At 55.4% G+C, this 19,732-nt stretch overlaps 1 protein-coding gene across 5 annotated transcripts in view; it reads right to left on the minus strand.

Annotated features, from left to right (window-relative positions):
• PML (promyelocytic leukemia) overlaps positions 579-19,732 on the minus strand; it is a 51,612-nt gene continuing 32,458 nt past the window's right edge. The window contains exons 5-9 of one of the 5 annotated variants that reach the window (XM_005695149.3): positions 15,181-15,300; positions 14,521-14,770; positions 13,150-13,202; positions 4,050-4,200; positions 579-3,031 (exon numbers count right to left, since the gene is read on the minus strand). In XM_005695149.3, coding sequence (XP_005695206.1) covers positions 2,253-3,031; positions 4,050-4,200; positions 13,150-13,202; positions 14,521-14,770; positions 15,181-15,300 — 1,353 coding nt within the window. In that variant the 3' untranslated portion in view covers positions 579-2,252. Of the gene's footprint in view, positions 3,032-4,049; positions 4,201-11,397; positions 12,478-13,149; positions 13,203-14,520; positions 14,771-15,180; positions 15,301-18,776; positions 19,043-19,136; positions 19,190-19,732 lie in introns of those variants that run through there. The other 4 variants (XM_005695154.3, XM_005695151.2, XM_005695155.3 and 1 more) reach the window with 4 other exon arrangements.

Genomic DNA, 19,732 nt, shown 5'->3' on the forward strand with positions numbered 1-19,732 from the left:
CAACCCACTCCAGTATTCTTACCTGGAAAATTCTATGGTCAGAGGAGCCTGGTGGGTTAGTCTATGGGGCCACAAAAAGTCGGACATGACTAAGTGAGACAGGTAGGTGAGGCTAAGGATGGGGGTACTGATCAAATCACATTACCTGGGTCCTCACCCAGGCCAGGGGGGCACTAATTCCTACAGTGCCTTTGCCAAGGGAACCCCTGCAGGCACCAATGAGAACTCCGCCAGGGTACAAAGTTACCCAGCAGGAGGCAGACGTAAAATCCCTGGTCTCTCTGGTCCCTGACTCCCCCTAGGGGGTGATTCTTGAAACTGGTGCTTCTTTCCCTCCACGTGGTTACCCGCCTTGGAGATGATCCCAGACAGGTCCGCCCTGGTCTCCCCACTTAGAACGGGGGCTCATATGCTTGAGACCCTCAGCACTGAGCAATGAGGGGTTCTCAGCTCTGTTGAGTCCTGAGAGACGCCCTCACAAAGAACAGTTATGCCAGCAAGCTCCCCCTTTACCAGGCAAGAGACTGCTCAGGACTCCTGGGGTGGGTTGGGCAGAGTCTGTGATTGGCGCACCAGGCTTTGAAGATTCACGTCTTTATTAAAGGCAAGAGGGCTGAACAGTCCTTCGCTATAACAAATGTGATCAACTCCATCTGAAGGAAGAAAGCCTTGTGGGGCTGGGCTTGGAGCTGGAAATCAGCAGGTTCAGTCTTGCGGTGGGGCTGGGGGGAAGATACAGTGAGGAGGGGCCCAAGTCCTGCCCTGTTGCCACCAAGATGGTCATCACAGGCAGACTGAGGCTCCAGCCCCCTCCTCCCCTCACCCAGCCGCCAGTTTTACTGAGCTTCAGAGCCAGCACTCTCACATGGCAACCAGTTCCTATGTGATCCCTCTGTGGGTCTTCAGGGTCCCCAGTGGATGGGGGCAGGGGTGTGGGCACACAGCCTTCACGCGTGTGAAAGCTGAGGCCATGGGGGTATCCCCAGGATCAGGGCGTCAAGGAAGAGGGATGGCAGAGGGGCTGAGGGGAAGGGGCAGTGGTTCCACTATGAGATGAGACCACCGGCCTGTGTTCTGCTCAAGTTTGGGGGCCTTAGTTAGCTTAGGGTTGGGGCCAAGGGCTCAAGAATGAAAACCTCCTTCACCACTGCCCCAGAGGCCTGCTGCTCATTCCTAAAACCCCAGAATGAATGGTGGGGCTAGATGGGAGCTCTGGGACCATGCAGGCTAACCAGCCCATTTTATAGGTGGGGACGTGGGGGCTCAGGAAGGGGCCCTTTCCTGGGTCCCACTCAGCGCAGAGTCAGGGCCAGGACTTTCTCTGCTGCTCCACACTGCTTCTCCTGGGAGGGCAGTCTATCAGAGCAATGGCGCTGAAACCTGGTGGGCCTCAGAATCATCTGGAGAACCTGCTAAAGCAGCCTGCTGGGCCCCACCCTAGAGATTCCCATGCTGCAGGTCGCTGGACTCCACTGAGAGCAGTGCTGGGTTGGAGGTCACACCTTGGGAGGCCTTGGGGCAGGTAGTGGCATTGCAGAGAGCCAGAAGGGCCCAGTGTGGCCAGCAGGAGGGAAGCAGGCTTGGAAGGTCATGTCTGGAAGCAGGGAGCGGCAGGGAGCGGCAGGGAGTGGCAGGCCCTGTCTCTGCTGAGAGGAGGCCCTTGGGGGGTGAGAATGCCCCAGAGCGGACATGAACTGGGCTGGCCTCCGGGCAGGCAAAGGCTGGAAGAACCCAAACCCCCAGGGAAGGTTTGGTTTGAAAGGCACTTTGGTACCCGTGGGGCCCCTGGTGGTGTAGGCAGTGTCCGTGGGTGCTGTCAGCAGGGCCCCTGGGGCCATGCCAGTGCTCAGGGAGGAGCAGTAAGGGACCCTCCGGAAGCTGGGCTCGGTTGGCTGGGGCAATATGGGGGCTGCTTCGAGAGCCCAGCGGCCAGCCCTTCTTCATCAGGGACCCTGCCCTGCCCCCGCTTCTGGCTCCCGGAGTGGGAGGCCCAGGGGATCTTCGAGCTAACTCATGGTGCTCCCAAGGCCGCCCGGGGATCTTGTGGCCCCCATCAGGTGGTTGCTTGGCCTTGGAACCTTCTCTGTGGAATTTTTAGAGAGGTGGAAATTGGTCCCGGAGAAGGAGAAGTGATTCTGGACCAAATGACAAGGGAGATAACTGGACCTGGGGATGCTGTGGTGGGCAGGGGCTGGCTCAGGGACCCCATCTCTCTCTGTCCCCAGAGAGTCTGAGCCAGTCAGCCCCTCCCCTCAGGTCTGCTGCGTAGCCCTTTCTGCCAAGCTGTGGCCAGCCGGAGGGGCAGCGACGCCTCCTGCCCCTGCCGAGGCCGGCTCCCCCAGCAGGCCTTCGAAGTAGGTGCCCAGAGACTGCAGGTCGAGTGCAGGCTGGGACGACGTGGGAGTCTGGAGGCTCAGGAAGCGGTTGTACTTCTTCAGGCCGCCCTGGGGGTCATGGTGGTGTGCGGTCAGCAGCTCTATGAAGGTGACCTTGTGGAGGGCCAGCAAGCGGGCCTCGGCCCGGGGCAGGATGGCCGCCTGCACCAGGGGCTGCAGGGATGAGAAGCACTGCAGGCTGCTGAAGGGGTGGATGTGCGGGGCCAGCTGGGGGCCGGGGGACACCTCGAGGAGTCGGCACAGGTCGCGCATGGCCAGCACGGCCGCGAGGGCGCTGCGTTCGCTCATGTTTCTTGCCAGGTAGGTCTTGGCCAGGCTCTTGAGTTTGAAGCTGCTGGCCCCCGGCACGCACTCCCGGATGAGGGGCAGGGTGGCCAGGAAGCCCGAGATGGACTTCTGGAACTTCCCCAGCATGTTCATCTCCTCCAGGGCCTGGAAGAAGCTGGGGAGACTGGGTCCCCACAGCTTATAGCAGGCCAGGATGGGCTGGTGCATGCTCGCCAGGAAGTACAGGAAGTGCTGCAGTCCCACCTCTAGGGAGACAGCCTTGGAGTACACGTTGAGCGCCTCGGGCTGGATGAGCGCGCGGAACTGGCTTTCCTGGTTCACGGCTGCCAGCTGGCTAATCTTCTGGGCTGGGCAGGAGAGAATGGCAGCGTGAGGCCTCAAGGGCATGGCGGGGGGCACCAACCCCACCATCCAGAGACCCCATTTTGGGGCCTGATGGCAGGAATCAAGCATCAGCCTCAAACGCAGCTCTGACCCTGGCTCCAATAGGGATGGGGGTCAGAAGGGGAGGTAGGGCTGCCCTCCAGGGCCCCTTCCTCCCCTGCCGGGAGTCCTGCTCCCCCCTGCCCTGCCACCTTCCGGAGTCCACCAAACCCTTTCACTCCAGTCTGTCTGCTGCCAGCCTCCACCCACCTACCCTAGGGATCCCTCACTGCTTCAGCCTAGCCCTCCACTCCCTTTCCCCCCGACCTCCAACCCCATCAGTCACATAGTTAAGGCCCCCAGCCATCAGAGCGCTGGGTCAGAAAGCACATTTGCCCAATCCACTCCATTCAGAGTATGGTCCCGAATCTTCCAGTGAGGTCTGCAAATGGCTTCCCTGTCCTGTGAAATACCCGCTGTTTGTGTCTCCCTGGGCTGACCCCACGCTGAGCCCAGGCAACTGGATGGGACCTAGCCTCCCGCAGGGCTAGGGTAAGCACCGCGAATTTGAGGGAGAAGGGGTCACATCTCTCTGTGACCTTGGCTCTGTTGGCCGGCCCCTGCAGCAACCTTGGAAAGAATGGGCCCTGTACTCAGCCTAAGGCTGTGTTTGGATTGCTGGTGTCACCTCGGCAACCTTGCGTTTCTGTTTACAAGTGTGTTCCCAAGGCTCCCTAATGGAAGCACCAGTCAGGGAGGGACTCATGGAGGTGCCTGCCTCATGCCTTCAGGCCCTGGTCAAAGCAGACGTCCTTATTCAGAGAACCAAGTTCAAACACCCGAGAGGCCCCGGGAGGTGCGGTGCTTTGACCACCCTCTGGCTGCAACCTCTGGCCACAGCTCAGGGCTCTCCCGAGCTCACAGATGGCTCTGCCTGCACTTATCCTGGGGACTTAGGGACTGAGCAAGAAAGGGTTGGGGGGTGGCCACCGGAGAACCCACTTTCATTGTCAATCTTGAGGTCAAAGAAAACCAGGGGCTTGTCTTCCACCAGGGAGTTGGAGAGGCCGTCGTCCAGGACTGCGAGGGAGCTGGGGCCCTCCAGCTGGAGGTCACTGGACTCGCTGCTGTTGTCGGCCAGCTCTCGGGAGTCCTGCAACACAGAAGAAATCAACAGGTCAGGGGCTGTGGGGGCCGAAAGGGGGCAGTGGCCATGTGAGCTGGGTCCCTGGGAACAGGCGTGCATGCTGGTGTGTGCGTGAGCGTGGGGTAGAGGGCGATGAGAGCACGTGGATATGGGGGGTGGTCTGTGTGTGCCTCAGGGAGGGCCTGTTACTGGAAAAGGGAGGGGGCGTATCCAAGCGAGTGCCTGAACGGATGTGAATGTGCATATGCACGTGTGAGGGTCATGCGTGTGAACCAGGGCACGTGTGTCAGTGCGTGAATAGGATGGGATCATGGGGGGAAGTGTGAGTGTGAAAAAGTGTGGGAATGAATGCAAATATTGTGTGTATGTGTGTATGGGGGGTGTGGGTTTGCGAGCCTGTGTTGACACACGTGTGTGTGCAAGTGCGATACTGTGTGGCTGAGTGTGCACATGGGTGAGCAGGGCTGGGGGGGTAGGCTCTGGGAAGGCGTCGGGGCCGAGGTGGGCAGGGCCCCATGTGTCTGCTCCTTGCTTCAACTTCTTGAGCCGACTCAGAACAAACATCGTGAACTGGGGGGTGGTGGGGGAAGGAGTCCCATCTCGAACCTCAGGTGTTTCTCTGGAAGGGGCAGGATGCCTGGCTTTTCTTGTCCCCCAGGTGAGCTGAGGTCCCGGCACCCTGCACAAAGGAGAGGGGGGCCGCCCGGCTCCTGGGATGCCGCCTCTACGGGGCACATGGCGCCTGGCTGTGAGAGTAGTGGAGAGAAGCAGGCTCAGACCTGGGAGCCCTCTGCCATTTGGCGTCCAGAAGACAGCTGCTTAGGCAAGCAGGCCGGGGCTCCGCCAGGCTGGGCACCTGAGGCTCTGTTCTCTGCAGCACCAAGGTGTGAATACTGTTGAAAGGCCCTGGGGGTGGGAGGGGCTCTAGCTGTAAGCATTTAAACCCCAGGGGCTAGGGCGAAGGAGGGAGATAGAGTCTTTTGTAATATAGAGCTAATTGCTTATCATCTGCACACCTGGCAAAGCTAGGCTTTGGGGGCCCGCTCAGAACTTCCTGTGTCACCTGTGGATATTAACCAGACACCAGGGGGAAGGGGTGTGGCCATTGACACAGGGCCTGCTGAGGGCACTGCTTGGGACAGAGTCCAGAGCAGGCCCCAACCTTCCCCTCTGACAGACTGCCCCTGGTGGCTGATGGAGTTGGCCTCAGCCGGGGCCATCCGAGGCCTCTCTGAACTCTGACCTCTGGCTGTTGTCCCTGGCCTGGGGCAGAACTAGCCTTCTGTCTTCCGCCTTTCCACTCTCCAGGTGAAACCGCTGTTTTACTGAAACTTCAGCCAAGTGCAAAGTCTTTGCTAACCACAGTTAAAATGTGCTGGGATTTTCCTTCCAGTGGCTGATTTCAGCTCTATTTGCATTTCATAGCCCTCTCCCACTTCCTCCTAGGCACTGATAAAAACAGACACTCCCTGAGTCCAGATAGAGCTGGTTTGGCTTAAAGCAGCCTGAGTTTTCTGGGACTTTATACCTGAGGCCCTACGGGGACAAAACATAGGCCTTGTGGACCAGTATCCTCGAGTTGGCCCCGCATCCAAGGCTGGTTCGGCACGTCCTGCTGAGTCTCTGTCTTGCTGTCAGGGTTCCCTTGCCTCCCTGGAGCGAGCCTTCTCCAGGAGTCTTCTTTGAAGTTGCTAGAGCGCCGGCAGGAGACACCGCCGTGGGAGAATCTCATTGTTTCCTATCTCCAAGCTTCCAGTGCCTATTCCGATCACAAGGCAGGGGTGCTCTCACACTTGGGCTGGTGGAAACAGCTGGACTCCCCTTGCTGTGGCCTCCCCTGGGCTTCAGGTGAAGTGCCGTCCCCTTTGCCGAGTCTTCTCTGCCACCCACCGACATGGCCTTCCCCTGTTCCTTCTTCTCTTTGCTCCAAACTGCCAAAGCCCTCGCAGTGGCCCTGAGTGCTTCCATCTGTCTTCCGGCACTGTCTCTTCAGGCTGGAAAGCCAGTGTCTTCTCTTCAGATAGTCCTTTCCAAGACTTGATCTCCCTGGAGAGCAGCATCTTTGAGCTAACTCCCCCATCTTTATACCAGGGTCACTTATGATAGCCACGACACCCTCACTTTTTAAGAGCCTCCCATGGTCCTGGGGTCATTCTCTCTTTTATAGTCAAGGAAATATCCTTTGTCCTGAACTTACTGAAGACCCTGCTGGCCCCCTTAATAAAAGAACACCCCTTTCCATCAAGTTGTCAAGGGAGGGAAGGCTGAATCTTCCAGCCCTGACTCCTTCCGCCCAGATTTCTCTTGCCCTTGGGGACAACCATAAAGTATGGCTACTCCACCGGGCTGGTCTCACAGGAATGCCTTCCACTGAACTCCAGCTAGCCCTGCAAGCAGTTCCCCATCCCTGTCTTAAATCCCAGCAGTACAGCTGGGAAGTACTGACATTTAAAAAAGACTTTCCTAAAGACCCAGGGTTAACAGAATTAGCACAGCTGATTATCCAACTGATATCCACGATGCTGGATATCTTTCTGTCCCTCTTCCACGCCCCCCACTGCCACTCCTCGGCCTCATTCCACAATCAGGATTAAGTGGGGGGGGGGGGTGGTGGTGGAGCATGGAGCATAGAGGGGGAGAGTACCAGAGATCTGAACCCAAGAATCCAGGAGAGGGCCTTTGGTTGGAAAAAGCTTGAGATTTCCTTGGAAGGGAAAGGAATGGCAGCAGAAAGAACCAGAGGAGGGAAGAGATCAGAGCCCTCATGTGAGGACTGGAAAGTGAAAAGTGAGAAAAGGCTTTGAGGGACCAGTGAGTAGGAGACGATGGTGGCGAGAATGAAGGGATGAAGGATTCATGGAGTGTTGCTGTGAGGTATGAGATGTATTCTCTGTAACAGTCTTTGAAAGATGACTGGTTAATGGACTGTGTTTCTTTGACTGCAAAACTGAGCCATGTGGGATCTGGGATATTTCTCAGGATACACAGGCAATCAGGATACATGTGCAATCGGGTTGAAGAGCTCAATTTCACTTATCTTCACCACAGTCAACTTAGCAGATTAACCACACCTCAACTTAACACAGCAGGTGTAATGGCCATACTGAGGTGCTCCGAGGAAGCCGCTAGCTTATCACCTTCCAAGAAACCTCTAGGAGGTTTATCTGGAAAGACCCAGCATCTCCCCTTCCCAACCTGGATCATATCCCAGCATGTATACGTCACCTCTGTTCAAGGCTGATACGTACACAAATGAGCAGCATTTCTTTCACACAGATATGCAATCGAATCCCTCAAGAGGAGAAGGGGGCGACAGAGGATGAGATGGTTGAATGGCATCAACAACTCAGTGGACAGGAGTTTGAGCAAAGGGAGATAGCAAAGGACAGGGAAGCCTGGTGTGCTGCAGTCCATGGGGCTGCAGAGTTAGACGTGACTTAGCGACTGAACAACACAACCTTGATTGTGCATAAGCAGTTTAAAAAAATCCTGATGTCCCGGCTGAGCCCCAGACCAATATAGTTAGACTCCCTGGGGGTGGGACTCAGGAATCTGTCCTTGGTAAAACCCCCAAGTGATAGCAGTGCGCAGCCAGGATTGGGAACAACTGTCCTAATTACGGATTAATTCCACGTTTGGGCATCAGCAAATCAGAAGCCAAGCTCTCTGCTATTCAACATTCTCACCTGAAGTATCTAATATTGACATTAATGCTAATCTAGAGGTCCTCGGCTCCTGAGGAACTTTCTCAGCACTTGAGCTTACAGTTGGGATCAGAATGGCCAGACACATGCATGCCTGTATTTTGCAGGCAGAAAACCCTAGCTCTTGCAAAGCCTGAAGGCCCCAGAGATACCGCACATGTTATCTGTTAACCCAGATGATCCCATTAGCCAGCCTGTGGTCCCTACGGCCCTCTGCCTCCTGCTCTGGCCCCTCTGCCTCCTGCTCTGGCCCCTCTGCTTCCTGCTCTGGCCCCTCTGCCTCCTGCTCTGGCCCCTCTGCTTCCTGCTCTGGCCCCTCTGCCTCCTGCTCTGGCCCCTCTGCAGGCTCCAGGGGCCACGGCTCCCATCTTCTCAGCTGAGCACCTGTGTCTTTTTCTGATGTGCACACTCACCAGCATCACGGTCCCTCCCCTAGGTCAGTTGCTCCCCTGGGCCTCCCTTCCACTGCTGGTCACCATGCACTTCTTCCGAGGGCTGCCCCCTCGGCAAGGCCACCTCCTGCTTCCACTTTGTCCTGTTGCTACCGGGAACTGGGGTATCTTCTGTTGCAAGAGTGGGTGAAGACATCTACCTTTTTCTCCTTTGGCTCTGTTGACACAGAGCCCGCAGTAGAGGTGTGGCTGACCCACCTCATTTTTAAGCACAGTCCTCACCAGCATCAGACCTGGGACTCCCTCTCCACCCCAAGACTACAGCCTCACTGCCTCTCCTAGCAGGGGCGAGGTCTCCGACAGAACACCTGTGCTGCTCGAGCAGCCTCTCCCCAGCCCTGCCCACCACACCAGATCAGTGCCAGAGCCCCGACATGTCTGGATTCCAGCCATTGACACAGCTGCAGCCCAAGCTGGGGGCTTGCTTGCCCTGGTACACTTGGAAAACACAGTATCTTAGCAGGCCACTATTCCACAGCTCAGCAGGCAACATTCAAGAGATGTGAGTTCAACCCCTGGGTGGGGAAGAGCCCCTGGAAAAAGAAATGGCAACACTCCAGCATTCTTGCCTGGAGAATCCCATGGACAGAGGAGCCTGGTGAACTACAGTCCATGGGGTCACAAAGAGGTGGACACAACTAAAGCGACTAAGCAGGCATTCCGAAGCTCTCACACAGGGGCAAGATGGATAAAGACCATAGGGAGGGGAGGATGTGGGAGCCGGGAGCATCCTACAGACATTGCCCTGCCCCCTCCTGCTAAGGAACTCTAGGGAGCACCAGGGGTCTGGAAGGGGGCATGGCAGGTGGGTGAGAGATGCACCTACTTAGGAGGACCTAAATTGTTTGCTTTCTAAAAATTTTTTTTTTTCCCAATAAGTTTCAGACTCCGGTAATGGTTAATTTTAAAAACGTGTCTGAAGAACACCCACACAAAAGCAGTGACCCTCTGGTTCTCTTGCCTCCAACCTGGTCTCCAAACATGAGCAGCTGCTTCTAATCATTTAATTCTTTGTAACCTGAAATGCACTTCTTCTTCCTGAGTTGATCAACCTCAGATAGCCCCTAGTGGCTCCTTGCTACTGACAGCTAAGTGCTAGTCTGACCCCCCATCCCCATGCCACCAAAATATTGCTGGTTTCAATGCTTCCACCTGACTCTCACGAAGCCTGGCCATATTAACAGCATTCGAATCCTTTTCTTGCTCTTTCATTCTCAGGCTTCTACTTCCATCCAGGGTTAACCTTGTTTTCATGTTATCAAGATTATGGGATAGAAAGAAGTAACCAGATTTCTGAGGAATTTAGAACATGGTAAGATTCACAAAGTGACTGGCTCTGAGGAATAGTGAAAAGGGTGGGGGCACTCCTGGGCAGCTCTGGGGTCCCAGCTTCTGCAACTAGGCAGATGTGTGCAATTTACAGAGAGAACAAGAGGCGAGGTGAATTTGAGGTTTCTGTGGGGCATCTGACTGGAGACACTGGGCTCTACTGGTCTGGCGGGCAGGAGCCCATATGCAGCCATGCACATGGTTGAGATCATGGGGAGAGTGTACAGATTCTAGAAGGAGATGAGATCCCAGAACCTAAGCTGGGGGAACAACATTTAGAAAAACAAAGAGACCTGAACGGGGAGTGAGGAGGACCAGCAGAGCTGCAGGAGGAAACTTCCTGAACCCAAGGGAAGCAGAGTGTGGGGGCGTTAGGACTGAAAGTGACCACTGGACTGAGAGGCACGGAGGTTACCCTGGAGATGGTGGCAGGGCATGGTGGGGAAAGGCACGGGACTGGGGCAAGGAAGGAGCACCGAGGGGGTGAAGGTTGAAGGGTAAATGGTATGTGTGTTGGGGGGTGGTGCATGCAAAGATGGGACTTTCTCCAGGGTGCTTAGTTATAGCCCACAGGAAGTGTTTGAAGATGCAAATGAGGATGGAGAGATGGAGGGAGGTTCCCAAGGGGGCAGGAGGGCATGGCCAGGGAGAGGAGTGAGTCCTAGAGGGGGGTCCTCTAGTCCTAACAGAAGGGACGGGGAGGGATGTGATGGGGTCGGGTCAATCAGTCATCAGAGAGCAAGATATGGGCCGCTGCTGAGCCACCTGTCCTGTGGTCCTCCTGGGGCAGAAGGTGCAGAGCGGCCAAGAGCGAGGGTGGGGAAGAGGGAGCAGAGCTAGGGAAGCAGGGGTGCGGCGAGGTGCCCTGGAGAGCAGGGGGCGGGGCATGCCTAGGCCGGAAGCTAAGGAGTCCAGGAGACAAATCTTTGTAGCTTTCCTCCCTTTGACTTTTCTCCAACAGAAGTTGGCCTCCAGGTGGCAGTGCAGAGCAGGGGACAGGACTGCATCCTTCCAGGGCTATCTTTGGAGGGCAGGCTACCAGGAGCGGGGCGGTGGGGAGACAGGGCACCAAGATCCTGGTGGAAGACTGGCTGAAACGGTGGACCTTGCTGGCTGGTGGGCGGGAGGTAATGGCAGAAGGAACTGGGAGGCAAACAGCCCAAGTCCTGGAAGTAACTGATGGAGAGCTCAAGGAAAAGGAAGCTATGGTCAGTCTGGGCCAGTCTAGAGAGGGAAAGTTCTCAGTGATGGAGTGGTCTGGGGGGAGGAGGCAAGGGGGATGGGGCTGGCAGCTACAGGGGAATGGGGCAAAGATCCCTGAAAGGTCAAGGAGAGGAGAGGCCAGGGTGGTGGACGTTGAAGTCATCCAGGAAGAAAGCGGGACCCGGGTGGGGAGAGGAAACCTAGGAGGCAGTCTTCCAATACAGTGGGGAGCCCAAGAATGTCTAAGATGAGCTGGGGAAAGCAGGGTTCATCTGGAGGGCCCGAACCTCAAGGGCATGGAGGATGTTGCCAGGTGGCAGAACCAAGACAGTCCAGGAGGCAGAGGGCCTGGACCCCACCTCCCACCTCTGCTGCTCACACAGGCTATGGCAGAAAGAGGGTCACAGCAGCCCCACAGGTGAACCAAGAGTCCGTGCAGAGGAGACAAAGACCACTAGCCGGGAGGAGAGGCCCAGCAGGGAATCTGATGGTCATGGAAGAAGGGTTTGCGAGGGTAATTGTTCAATAAGTGTTTATTGAGCAGCTGCACCTGCCAGGGCCTGGGAGCCACACAGTCCCTGCCCTCATGGGCTTACATCCTGGCAGAGGCCCAGTGGGAAGGCTTGGGGCGGGAGAATGGGGCTGTGGGAGTTGCAAAGGGTGCGAGAAGCTTCCTTGTCTTGGGCAAAGAGACTTGAGGATGTGAGGAACGAGAATATCCTGACTGGGGAGGCCCTAACCCTCTTTGTTCAGAGGTCCATGGAGCCATGCATTCCCTGCTCCATTCTGTGACAAGATGTTCGGGATGCCAACCTGCCAAGCTCCAGGGCTGCAGGGGAGGGAGGCGCTTGGGACACTCAGAGGCTTGTCTGTGGGGTGTCTGTGCCGGTGGGTGGCCTCTCCAGAGGGTGGAGTGGTAGGAATGCACTTGGAGAGGCCTCCGGGGGGACCTGGACTGGGGGATTTTCCATGGGGGCCCTGCCAGAATCCCCAGGGGAGACCCCTGCTCCAGGAATTTGGGATGCTCTGCCTCCCCCCATTATTCTCCTATAAAAGGTGTTACGCTGGGAGATCCCAGGGGGGTGAGGAAGGGGAAAGATGTTGAGCCACTGGGACACAGGAGGGAAGGGGTCAAGGGGTCGTGCAGCCAGTTGCACCAGGTGGGGTTGGCCGCTGGCCCTTTGGGGGCAGGTGGGATCCTCCTGGGGATTGGCAGGTTGGCTGGGAGGCCCAGTGGTGGCCGGGGTGGTGGCTTGACCCATGGACGGAGGCCAAGGCCACCTGTGGGCACCATACGTTTTGAGGGGCAGGTGAAAGGTGCTGCGAGGGCGCAGGGCTCTTTGCGCCCCACGTGACAGGAAGCTGATCCCACGGTGGACGGCGGCTTGCTCCTGGTGACCGGCAGGCTGGCTGGGACTCTCAGCGTCGGGGATGGCAGCTTGCTCGGCAGGATGGTGGGGAGGCCAAGCCGAGGGGCGGCATGTGCCATGGGACAGACGAGAGGCCCGGAGGGAGTGGGACGCTCGGCGAGCTCTCGGCGGGGGTTGGATGGATGAGGAAGGAGGCAGGACAGCGGTCTCAGTGGGCTCCACACGCTTTCCAACACAGAACCTCAGACTGAAGGCTGGCAGGGGCCTCAGGGGCCACCCAGTCCAGCCTTCCACTCTAATTCCGATCCCTTTCACCCCTGGGCAGGTGACAGCCCGGCCTTTATGAACCTCTATGAACAAACCTCCGGGGACAGGAGGGTCACAACCCGTGCGGCCACTTGTCCCACTGTGGGATGGCTTTAAAGAAAGTTCTGCTTACATGGAGTCACAGTGTACTAGTCTGGGCCCTGCGTGATGCTGCCCTGCGCCCTCATACCCCCATGTGGCCCTGCATCACTGCCGTTAACCGGGGAACGGGTGCAGATCCGCCCCCCTCACTGAGACTTAGGAGGGCAGAAAATGCATAAGGAAGCCGCAGACACAGGCATTGGCTAGTCCAGAAAAGACATAGGGCTCTGAAGGGAAGCCCTGTCCAGGCCTTCAGAAAGAGTACGTGTGATTACTGACGGCTCCTACCCTGGTACGATGGGAGGGCTGGGGCGATCCAGGCCACAGCTGGCAATTGGAGACTATCCTCCGGACAGCTCAGGACTCACTGCCTCACTGATAAATCCCCTGGGCGCGAGGTGAGTCTGAGAGTCACCTGCTGGGGCTGTGCCCCTGGGGACCTGGAATGGGGGGAGGCAGTGTCCTGGGTCAGACTTCTGAGCAACTCACCGGGTTTTCAGCATCTGAGTCTTCCGAGCTGCTGATCACCACGACGCGCTCCTCTGAAACGGAGCAGGGGAGACGGGGTTAGGCCCTGCCAGGGCTGCTCGTGGACGGAGCCCAGGGTGTTCTCCTGTGGGAATCCTTGCAGGCCAGTGGGCTGGGTGGGTAACATGTGCCCTGCAAGGGGGCTGTCAACATTCAGCGTGTGTGCCAGCGTGGATCTGCCTGTTTAGTCGCTCAGTTATGTCCGACTCTTTGCAACCCTGTGGACTGTAGCCCGCCAGGCCTCTCTGCCAGTGGAATTCTCTGGGCAAGAATACTGGAGTGGGTTGCCGTGCCTCCCTTCAGGGGACCCCCAATGCAGGGATCGAACCTGCCTCTCTGATGTCTACCTGTGTTGGCAGGTGGGTTCTTTACCACTGGGCCACCTGGGAAGCCAGGATCTGCCTGTATGGAGGGGTTACTCAAGGTGGCTTTCCATCACTGCCTGCTATGCCTTGTCTGTGGTGACTTAATTCAGCCACTGGCCCTGGAATGATTCAGAACTGACTACCTGTGGACGGGGTGTGACAAGCACCACCTGGTTTGGAACCTTTGGCCATCCTAAAGCAGCACACTGGTTGTTCCAATTCTCAGCTCTGTGAGCTGAGATGTTTGAGTTAAAAGATACTTTAGGTTTACAAAACCTTCTGATTACCAATAGCATCTGTGAGCAAGGATTCTCCATTGGGGCTGAGTGTATGGCCAGGGTCAGGGTTCAGTGTGACCGGGGACAGGGGTCAGTGTGGGACCTAGAATGAAAACAATGCTGGACACTGGGTAAAACAGCTCCAGGAAGAACAGTCTTGAACATTCCAGGATTCTGGGGGTTGACCTCCACTCACATGAAAGGACTCCCTGTCTGGCAGTGGCCATAAAAGATACCTTGAGCAAGCGAGATACCTTAGGTGGATGGCCTTCGTAAAAAAAATTTGGGAACCGACGGGTGTGGACTTTACCCAAGTCTTCTCTGAGCATGTGCTAGACACCCACCAACAAACATTGTTTGGGGAGACCCATCCTGTGCAGAGGCATGGTACTAGGTTCGAAAAGGGTGTGTCAGGGGAAGGAGCTAAGGAAATGCGTTCCCCAGGCTATCATGCTCCCTTCATGGGCATCCCAGAAAAGCATGGGCTAAACCATCCGCGCTAGCCCCCCCCAGACAAACCCTGGGCTTGCCCTTCCCCATTTGGTGGCAGCTGAGGGCAAGACACACAGGGAATGCTGCTTGCCTTGGGCTTCCTGGGAAGGGCGTCAGGATGCAGAGGAGGGGTCCCACCCAGCCCCTGGAAGACAGCATGCAGGCCTCAGCCCATCCTGCCCATCCCCACTCCCTACCTGTCTCTGCAGGGTCGCCGGTTTGATGGTTGCTCTCAGGCAAGGGGAGCTCATCTCTTATGATGGGGCTCTTGGGGCTGGAGGGCCCATCCAGGTGGGGTGGCGAGACTGCCCTGGAGGTGCTGGGCCTGGGCTGCTCAGGGGAGCTCTGAGCCAACCTAGACTCTTCCCCCTCCTCAGACTCCATCTTGATGACCTTCCGGGGGCACTCGGTCTGGCAGGCCTTCCTCTTCTGCGTGTGGGTGCCCTCCTGTGCAGTGGGGTGTCACAGGGCAGGGTCAGGAGCCTCCAGGGGACTGGGGCCGTGGGCAGAGACCTAGACCTGAGTGGCAGGAATCTGTTCCCTGCCCCATGCCCTTTGCTCCTGCTGTCCCCTTTGCTATCTGCCATGCGGATCACACCTCTCTACACAGAGGTCCTCCCAAGTCAGCAGGCACACCGGCCCTGCTGGTGACCACTGACCACCAATCTCTGCTGGCTTCTGACTGCCCTGGGAGGGGCTCCTGCTTGGAGGGAAGCTTCCTAACACGGCAACCAAGAGCTGGGAGAGCACAGAGTCAGTGCCTATTGAGGTCTGGGTTCTCACTTCCATTCCACCTCTTACCACCTAGTGGGATCCGGGCCCTGGGAAGGGGAGGGGAGGGCTGGGGAATATCTTACTTCTCTGCGGGAGGGGTCTTGGATGGAGAAGGCGTACACTGGCACAGGGTGTGCCCCTGGCACCGGCTGTACCACGGCCAATCCCGCGGCTTGCATCTGGTCCCTCGGCACCTCCTCTGGCTGCAAAGTTGGGACACAAAAGTAGTCAGAAATGACCAGGCAAGGGACTTCCCTGGTGGGCCAGTGTGTAAGTCCCGTACTCCCAATGCAGGGGGCTCAGGTTTGACCCCTGGTCGGGGAACTAGATCTCACATGCCGAAACTAAAGAGCGCGTGTGCCTCAACTAAGACCCAGTGCAGCCAAATAAATAAATATAAAAAACAAAAATGACCAGGCAGTAGGACCACCCAGGTCCCCTGGTGTGGGGTCAGCTCAGTCTCCAAGGCCTCACCCAGACATAAGAGCTGGCTCCTGGTCCAATACCCAGAGCCTACTGGGGACCAGAAGTCTTCCTTGCAGCCTCCATGACTTCACCTTCTGGCAACCCTGAGGTGCTGGCACCCCAGGGACTACGTCAATGCCTGTGCATCCTAATGGGGCCAGAAGATGGCCTCAGGGATCACACTGCCAACAACTCAAGGCTCACTTGACAAGTAGACCCAGCCTAGACAACTCCAGGGCTTCCCTGGTGGCTCAGACAGTAAAGAATCCACCTGTAATGTGGGAGACCTGGGTTCAGTCCTTGGGTTGGGATGATCCCTTGGAGGAGGGCATAGCAACCCACTCCAGTATTCTTGCCTGGTAAATCCTCATGGACAGAGGAGCCTGGCAGGCTATGGTCCATGGCGTTACAGTCAGACATGACTGAGCGACTAAGCAGAGACCAGCACAGACAACTCTAGGGACAAAGTGGTGGTGGTCCCTACTAATGGTAGTAGCTCCTCTCTAGCTGCAAATTCATCATAGAGAGGGGACCCTTCCACTGAGCTGACATTGCCCCCTGCCCCATCACTTGTTCACAATAGCCCAAAGTTGGAAGCAGCCCAAATGTCAACTGATGAAGAGATAAAATGTAGGGTAGCCATTCAGGAGAATGCTATTCAGCCAGAGAAAGGATTGAGTTCTGACCACACAAGGTGGAGGAACCTTGAACGCATCATGCTAAGTGGACAGCTAGCCACAAAAGAATGCATACTGTATGATTCCATTTATACAAAATATCCAGAAGTGCCAACTGCACAGAGACAGCAGACTGGGGGTCACCAAGGGTTGGGGGAGGCAAAGTGAGGAGTGACTGCTCCATGGATACAGGCTTTCCTTTTGGGGAAATGAAAGTACAGGAACTATAGTCTGGGAGAGTTATACCAGACTGTGAGTGCACTAAATGTCACTGGATGGTATACTTTAAAATAGTGAATTTTACAATGAAATTACAGTTAAAAAAAAAAAAAAGGAGGTGGTACTATATTATGATTATTGCCCATCTACAGAGAAGGAAACCAAGACACAGAGAGGTTAAGTGATTTCCTAAGGTTATATACCTAATAAGGGCCTGGGCCAGGGGCTTGAAACTAGTGTTCTTTCTAATTTTTTAAAAATTTATTTTTGGCTGCATCGGATCTTCGTTGCTTTGTGTAGGCTTTCTCTAGTTGTGGCAAGAGGAGGTTACTCTCCAGCTGCGGTGTGTGGGCTTCTCTTTCTTAGCGCACGGGCTCTAGGCGCGTGGGCGCCGTAGTCGCGGAGCATGCTCCGCGGCATGTGCAATCTTCCTGGACCAAGGATTGAACCCACGTCCCCTGCACCAGTAGGCAGATTGTTATCCACTGCGCCACCAGGGAAGTCCGAATCCAGTGCTTTTGAAATGCAAGTTCCCTTTCTGCGCCTGAGTATGTTCCCTTTTCTTCACTCACTGTCTCCTTTATGTCCCTCTGCACCATCTTTCCCTATCATGGGAAACTTAAGAGTAAGCTGGAGCTTTTGCTGAAACGCTGTTTGTGATGCGGCGAGCATCCCTCTGCAATGAAAGGCCCAGATTCTGGGGCTCAGTCCAGGGGCTCCAGCCTGCCCCTCCTGCCTCCAATCCTGACTCCTTGGCGCCTCACACTCCCTGTGCAATCGGCAGATGAGGGTCCGTCTGGAGCCCGAGGTCCATCCACACAGCTGGAGGGCGCTCTTGGCTAAGCTGAGCTGCGTTAGAAAACCCAGGCACTGGGCTGTAAGAGGGTGAGGTCAGGAATGTGCTTTCCTCATGGGGAGAGGCTCTGTCCGCTCCCAAGCAGTGGGGCACGGGGTCAGGCCCACCCTCACAGGGTGAACGGCAGGGCTTACCTGGCCAGGCCAGGGCAGGGGCAGTCGGGGAAGCCCGGCACGACCGGCCGTGTGCTGGGGACCAGGACCCTGCGGTGGGGCTCTTCTTGATGTCAAGTGCCTTCATGTCAAATGTGGGTTCCCAACTCATGGACTATCATGGACTGATTTCCTCCCCTCCTTCCTGGGTTTCTTTTTCTCAACAGCTTCACAAAAAGAGAGGAGAGCTGTCTCTCTGAATCAGAGTGGACCTGTTTGGGGTGGGGGTGGGGGGGACGGGTTGTGTGGGAGGAGGGGATAATTTGGCAGGTCATTTTCTCCCAGGCCTCTTGGAAAAATATACAATCTCCAGGGTACTCTCTGTGCCAGTGTTTTACAAATTACAGTTGTGACCCATGGCTGGATCATGGCAGCAAAGTCATGACTAGCATTTTTGTATAACATAGAATGCTACAGAACAGTAAAGTCTTAGGAGTACATTCCACATTTATAAGTGTAATTTATGGCACAAAACTTCTGTTTTAGCTATAGGTATGTGCACGGGTATACACCAGTAGGTTAGATGTAAAATATATCTTTTACAGTGGGTGGTGGTCAAAAAGTTTACACCACTCCACAGTCATTAAGATGGCCACTACTTAAAAAAAGAGTGCGAATGAGAATGTGGAGAAACTGGAACCGTTGTGGACTGTTGGTGCACCCATGCGGTGCAGCCACTATGGAAAATTTTATGGTGATTCCCCCAAAATTAAAGACAGAATTATTATACGATTCAGCAGTTCCACTTCCAGGCAAATTTATGTTATATGTATTTGATCACCATTAAAAATGAAAGAGTGGGGACTTTACTGGTGGTCCAGTGGTTAAGAATCTGCCTTCTAATGCAGGGGACCTGGGTTCGATCTCTGGTCCAGAAAGATCCCATAGGCTGAGGGGCAACTAAGTTTGTGTGCCACAACTACTGAGCTTGTGTTCTAAGAATCTGTGCTCTGCAACGAGAGGCCACCACAATGAGAAGCATGCACACTGCAACTAGAGAGGAGCCCCTACTTGCTGCAACTAGAAAAAGCTCGAGTGAGCAACGAAGACCCAGTGCAGCCAGAAAGTAAATAAATTTTTTTAAAAAATGAAAAGAGTTCGAAAGGTCTTGGTCTGCCTGCCTGTGTGTGTCTCTGAAAACTGCTGGCATGTAAGAGAACCTCGTTCCACATGGGCTGTGAACTCCCCAAAGGCAGGGCTGGGCTCCTCTCAGCCTCTGCCCCATCCTTCCTGACACCACCTACCCATGTTAATGAAGCAGGGACACATATGAGAGCTCAGTAAAGGAAAAAAAAAAAACAAAACCATCATGACTGATTCATAGTTATTTTACAGTTTTAAAACAATTTATTTTTTCCATTAAAGTATTGTGACATCATTACAAAAAGAACCAAGGGAGAGAGAGGAAGGACAATGTCCGAGGTGCCGTCCTACCCAAGCGCTCCTAGTTAATTACACCAGTTGGTATTCATCATCCTCTCCACCTAGGCACGGGGCTTCCCTGGTGGCTCAGAGGTTAAAGCGTCTGTCTCCAATGCTGGAGACCGGGGTTCGATCCCTGGGTCGCGAAGATCCCCTGGAGAAGGACATGGCAACCCACTCCAGTATTCTTGCCTGGAGAATCTCATGGACAGAGGAGCCTGGTAGGCTACAGTCCATGGGGTCGCAAAGAGTCGGACACGACTGAGCGACTTCACTTTCACTTTTCACTTTCACTTTCCACCTAGGCATGGGGTGGGGATTAAAATAAACCAGCAGTTTCAAGAGGGATGCGTGTTGGTGCTGGAAGCCCAGTTCCTGCCTCCTAAGGCAGGAATGTGCGTCCAAGCGGTGCTTCTCTCCTAGCACAGCCAGACCATGCCTGCCCCCCTCAAGCAGCAGCACCTGTCCTTTGCACTCATGGTGTATGACCCACTTCCATTCCCCAGCTCCATCCATCCCCACCCCCAAGCCTATTATGAAAATGAAAGCAAGAAGAGTCTGCACAGAGCATTCTTCTGATGCTCCAAGTTCAACCTGCTTAGAAACTGGCAATGAGAGGGCACAAGACGAGACCCAGAAAAATGCCCGGACCTTCTTCACACAAGACAACATAGGCTCTCTTGCTGTTGTTCATTAACTAACAACTGACACCTGGAAGCCAGAGCAGTCTGTGGCCCTGGGGCACTTTTCACCACCATTCATAACTTCTTTGAAGACTATTTCTCATTCTAGCATTTTCTATCATATCAAAATAACCTAAAAGCCAAGGAACTGGCTAAATAAA

The sequence above is a fragment of the Capra hircus genome, chromosome 21, assembly GCF_001704415.2.
Source record: "Capra hircus breed San Clemente chromosome 21, ASM170441v1, whole genome shotgun sequence".
NCBI lineage: Eukaryota > Metazoa > Chordata > Mammalia > Artiodactyla > Bovidae > Capra > Capra hircus.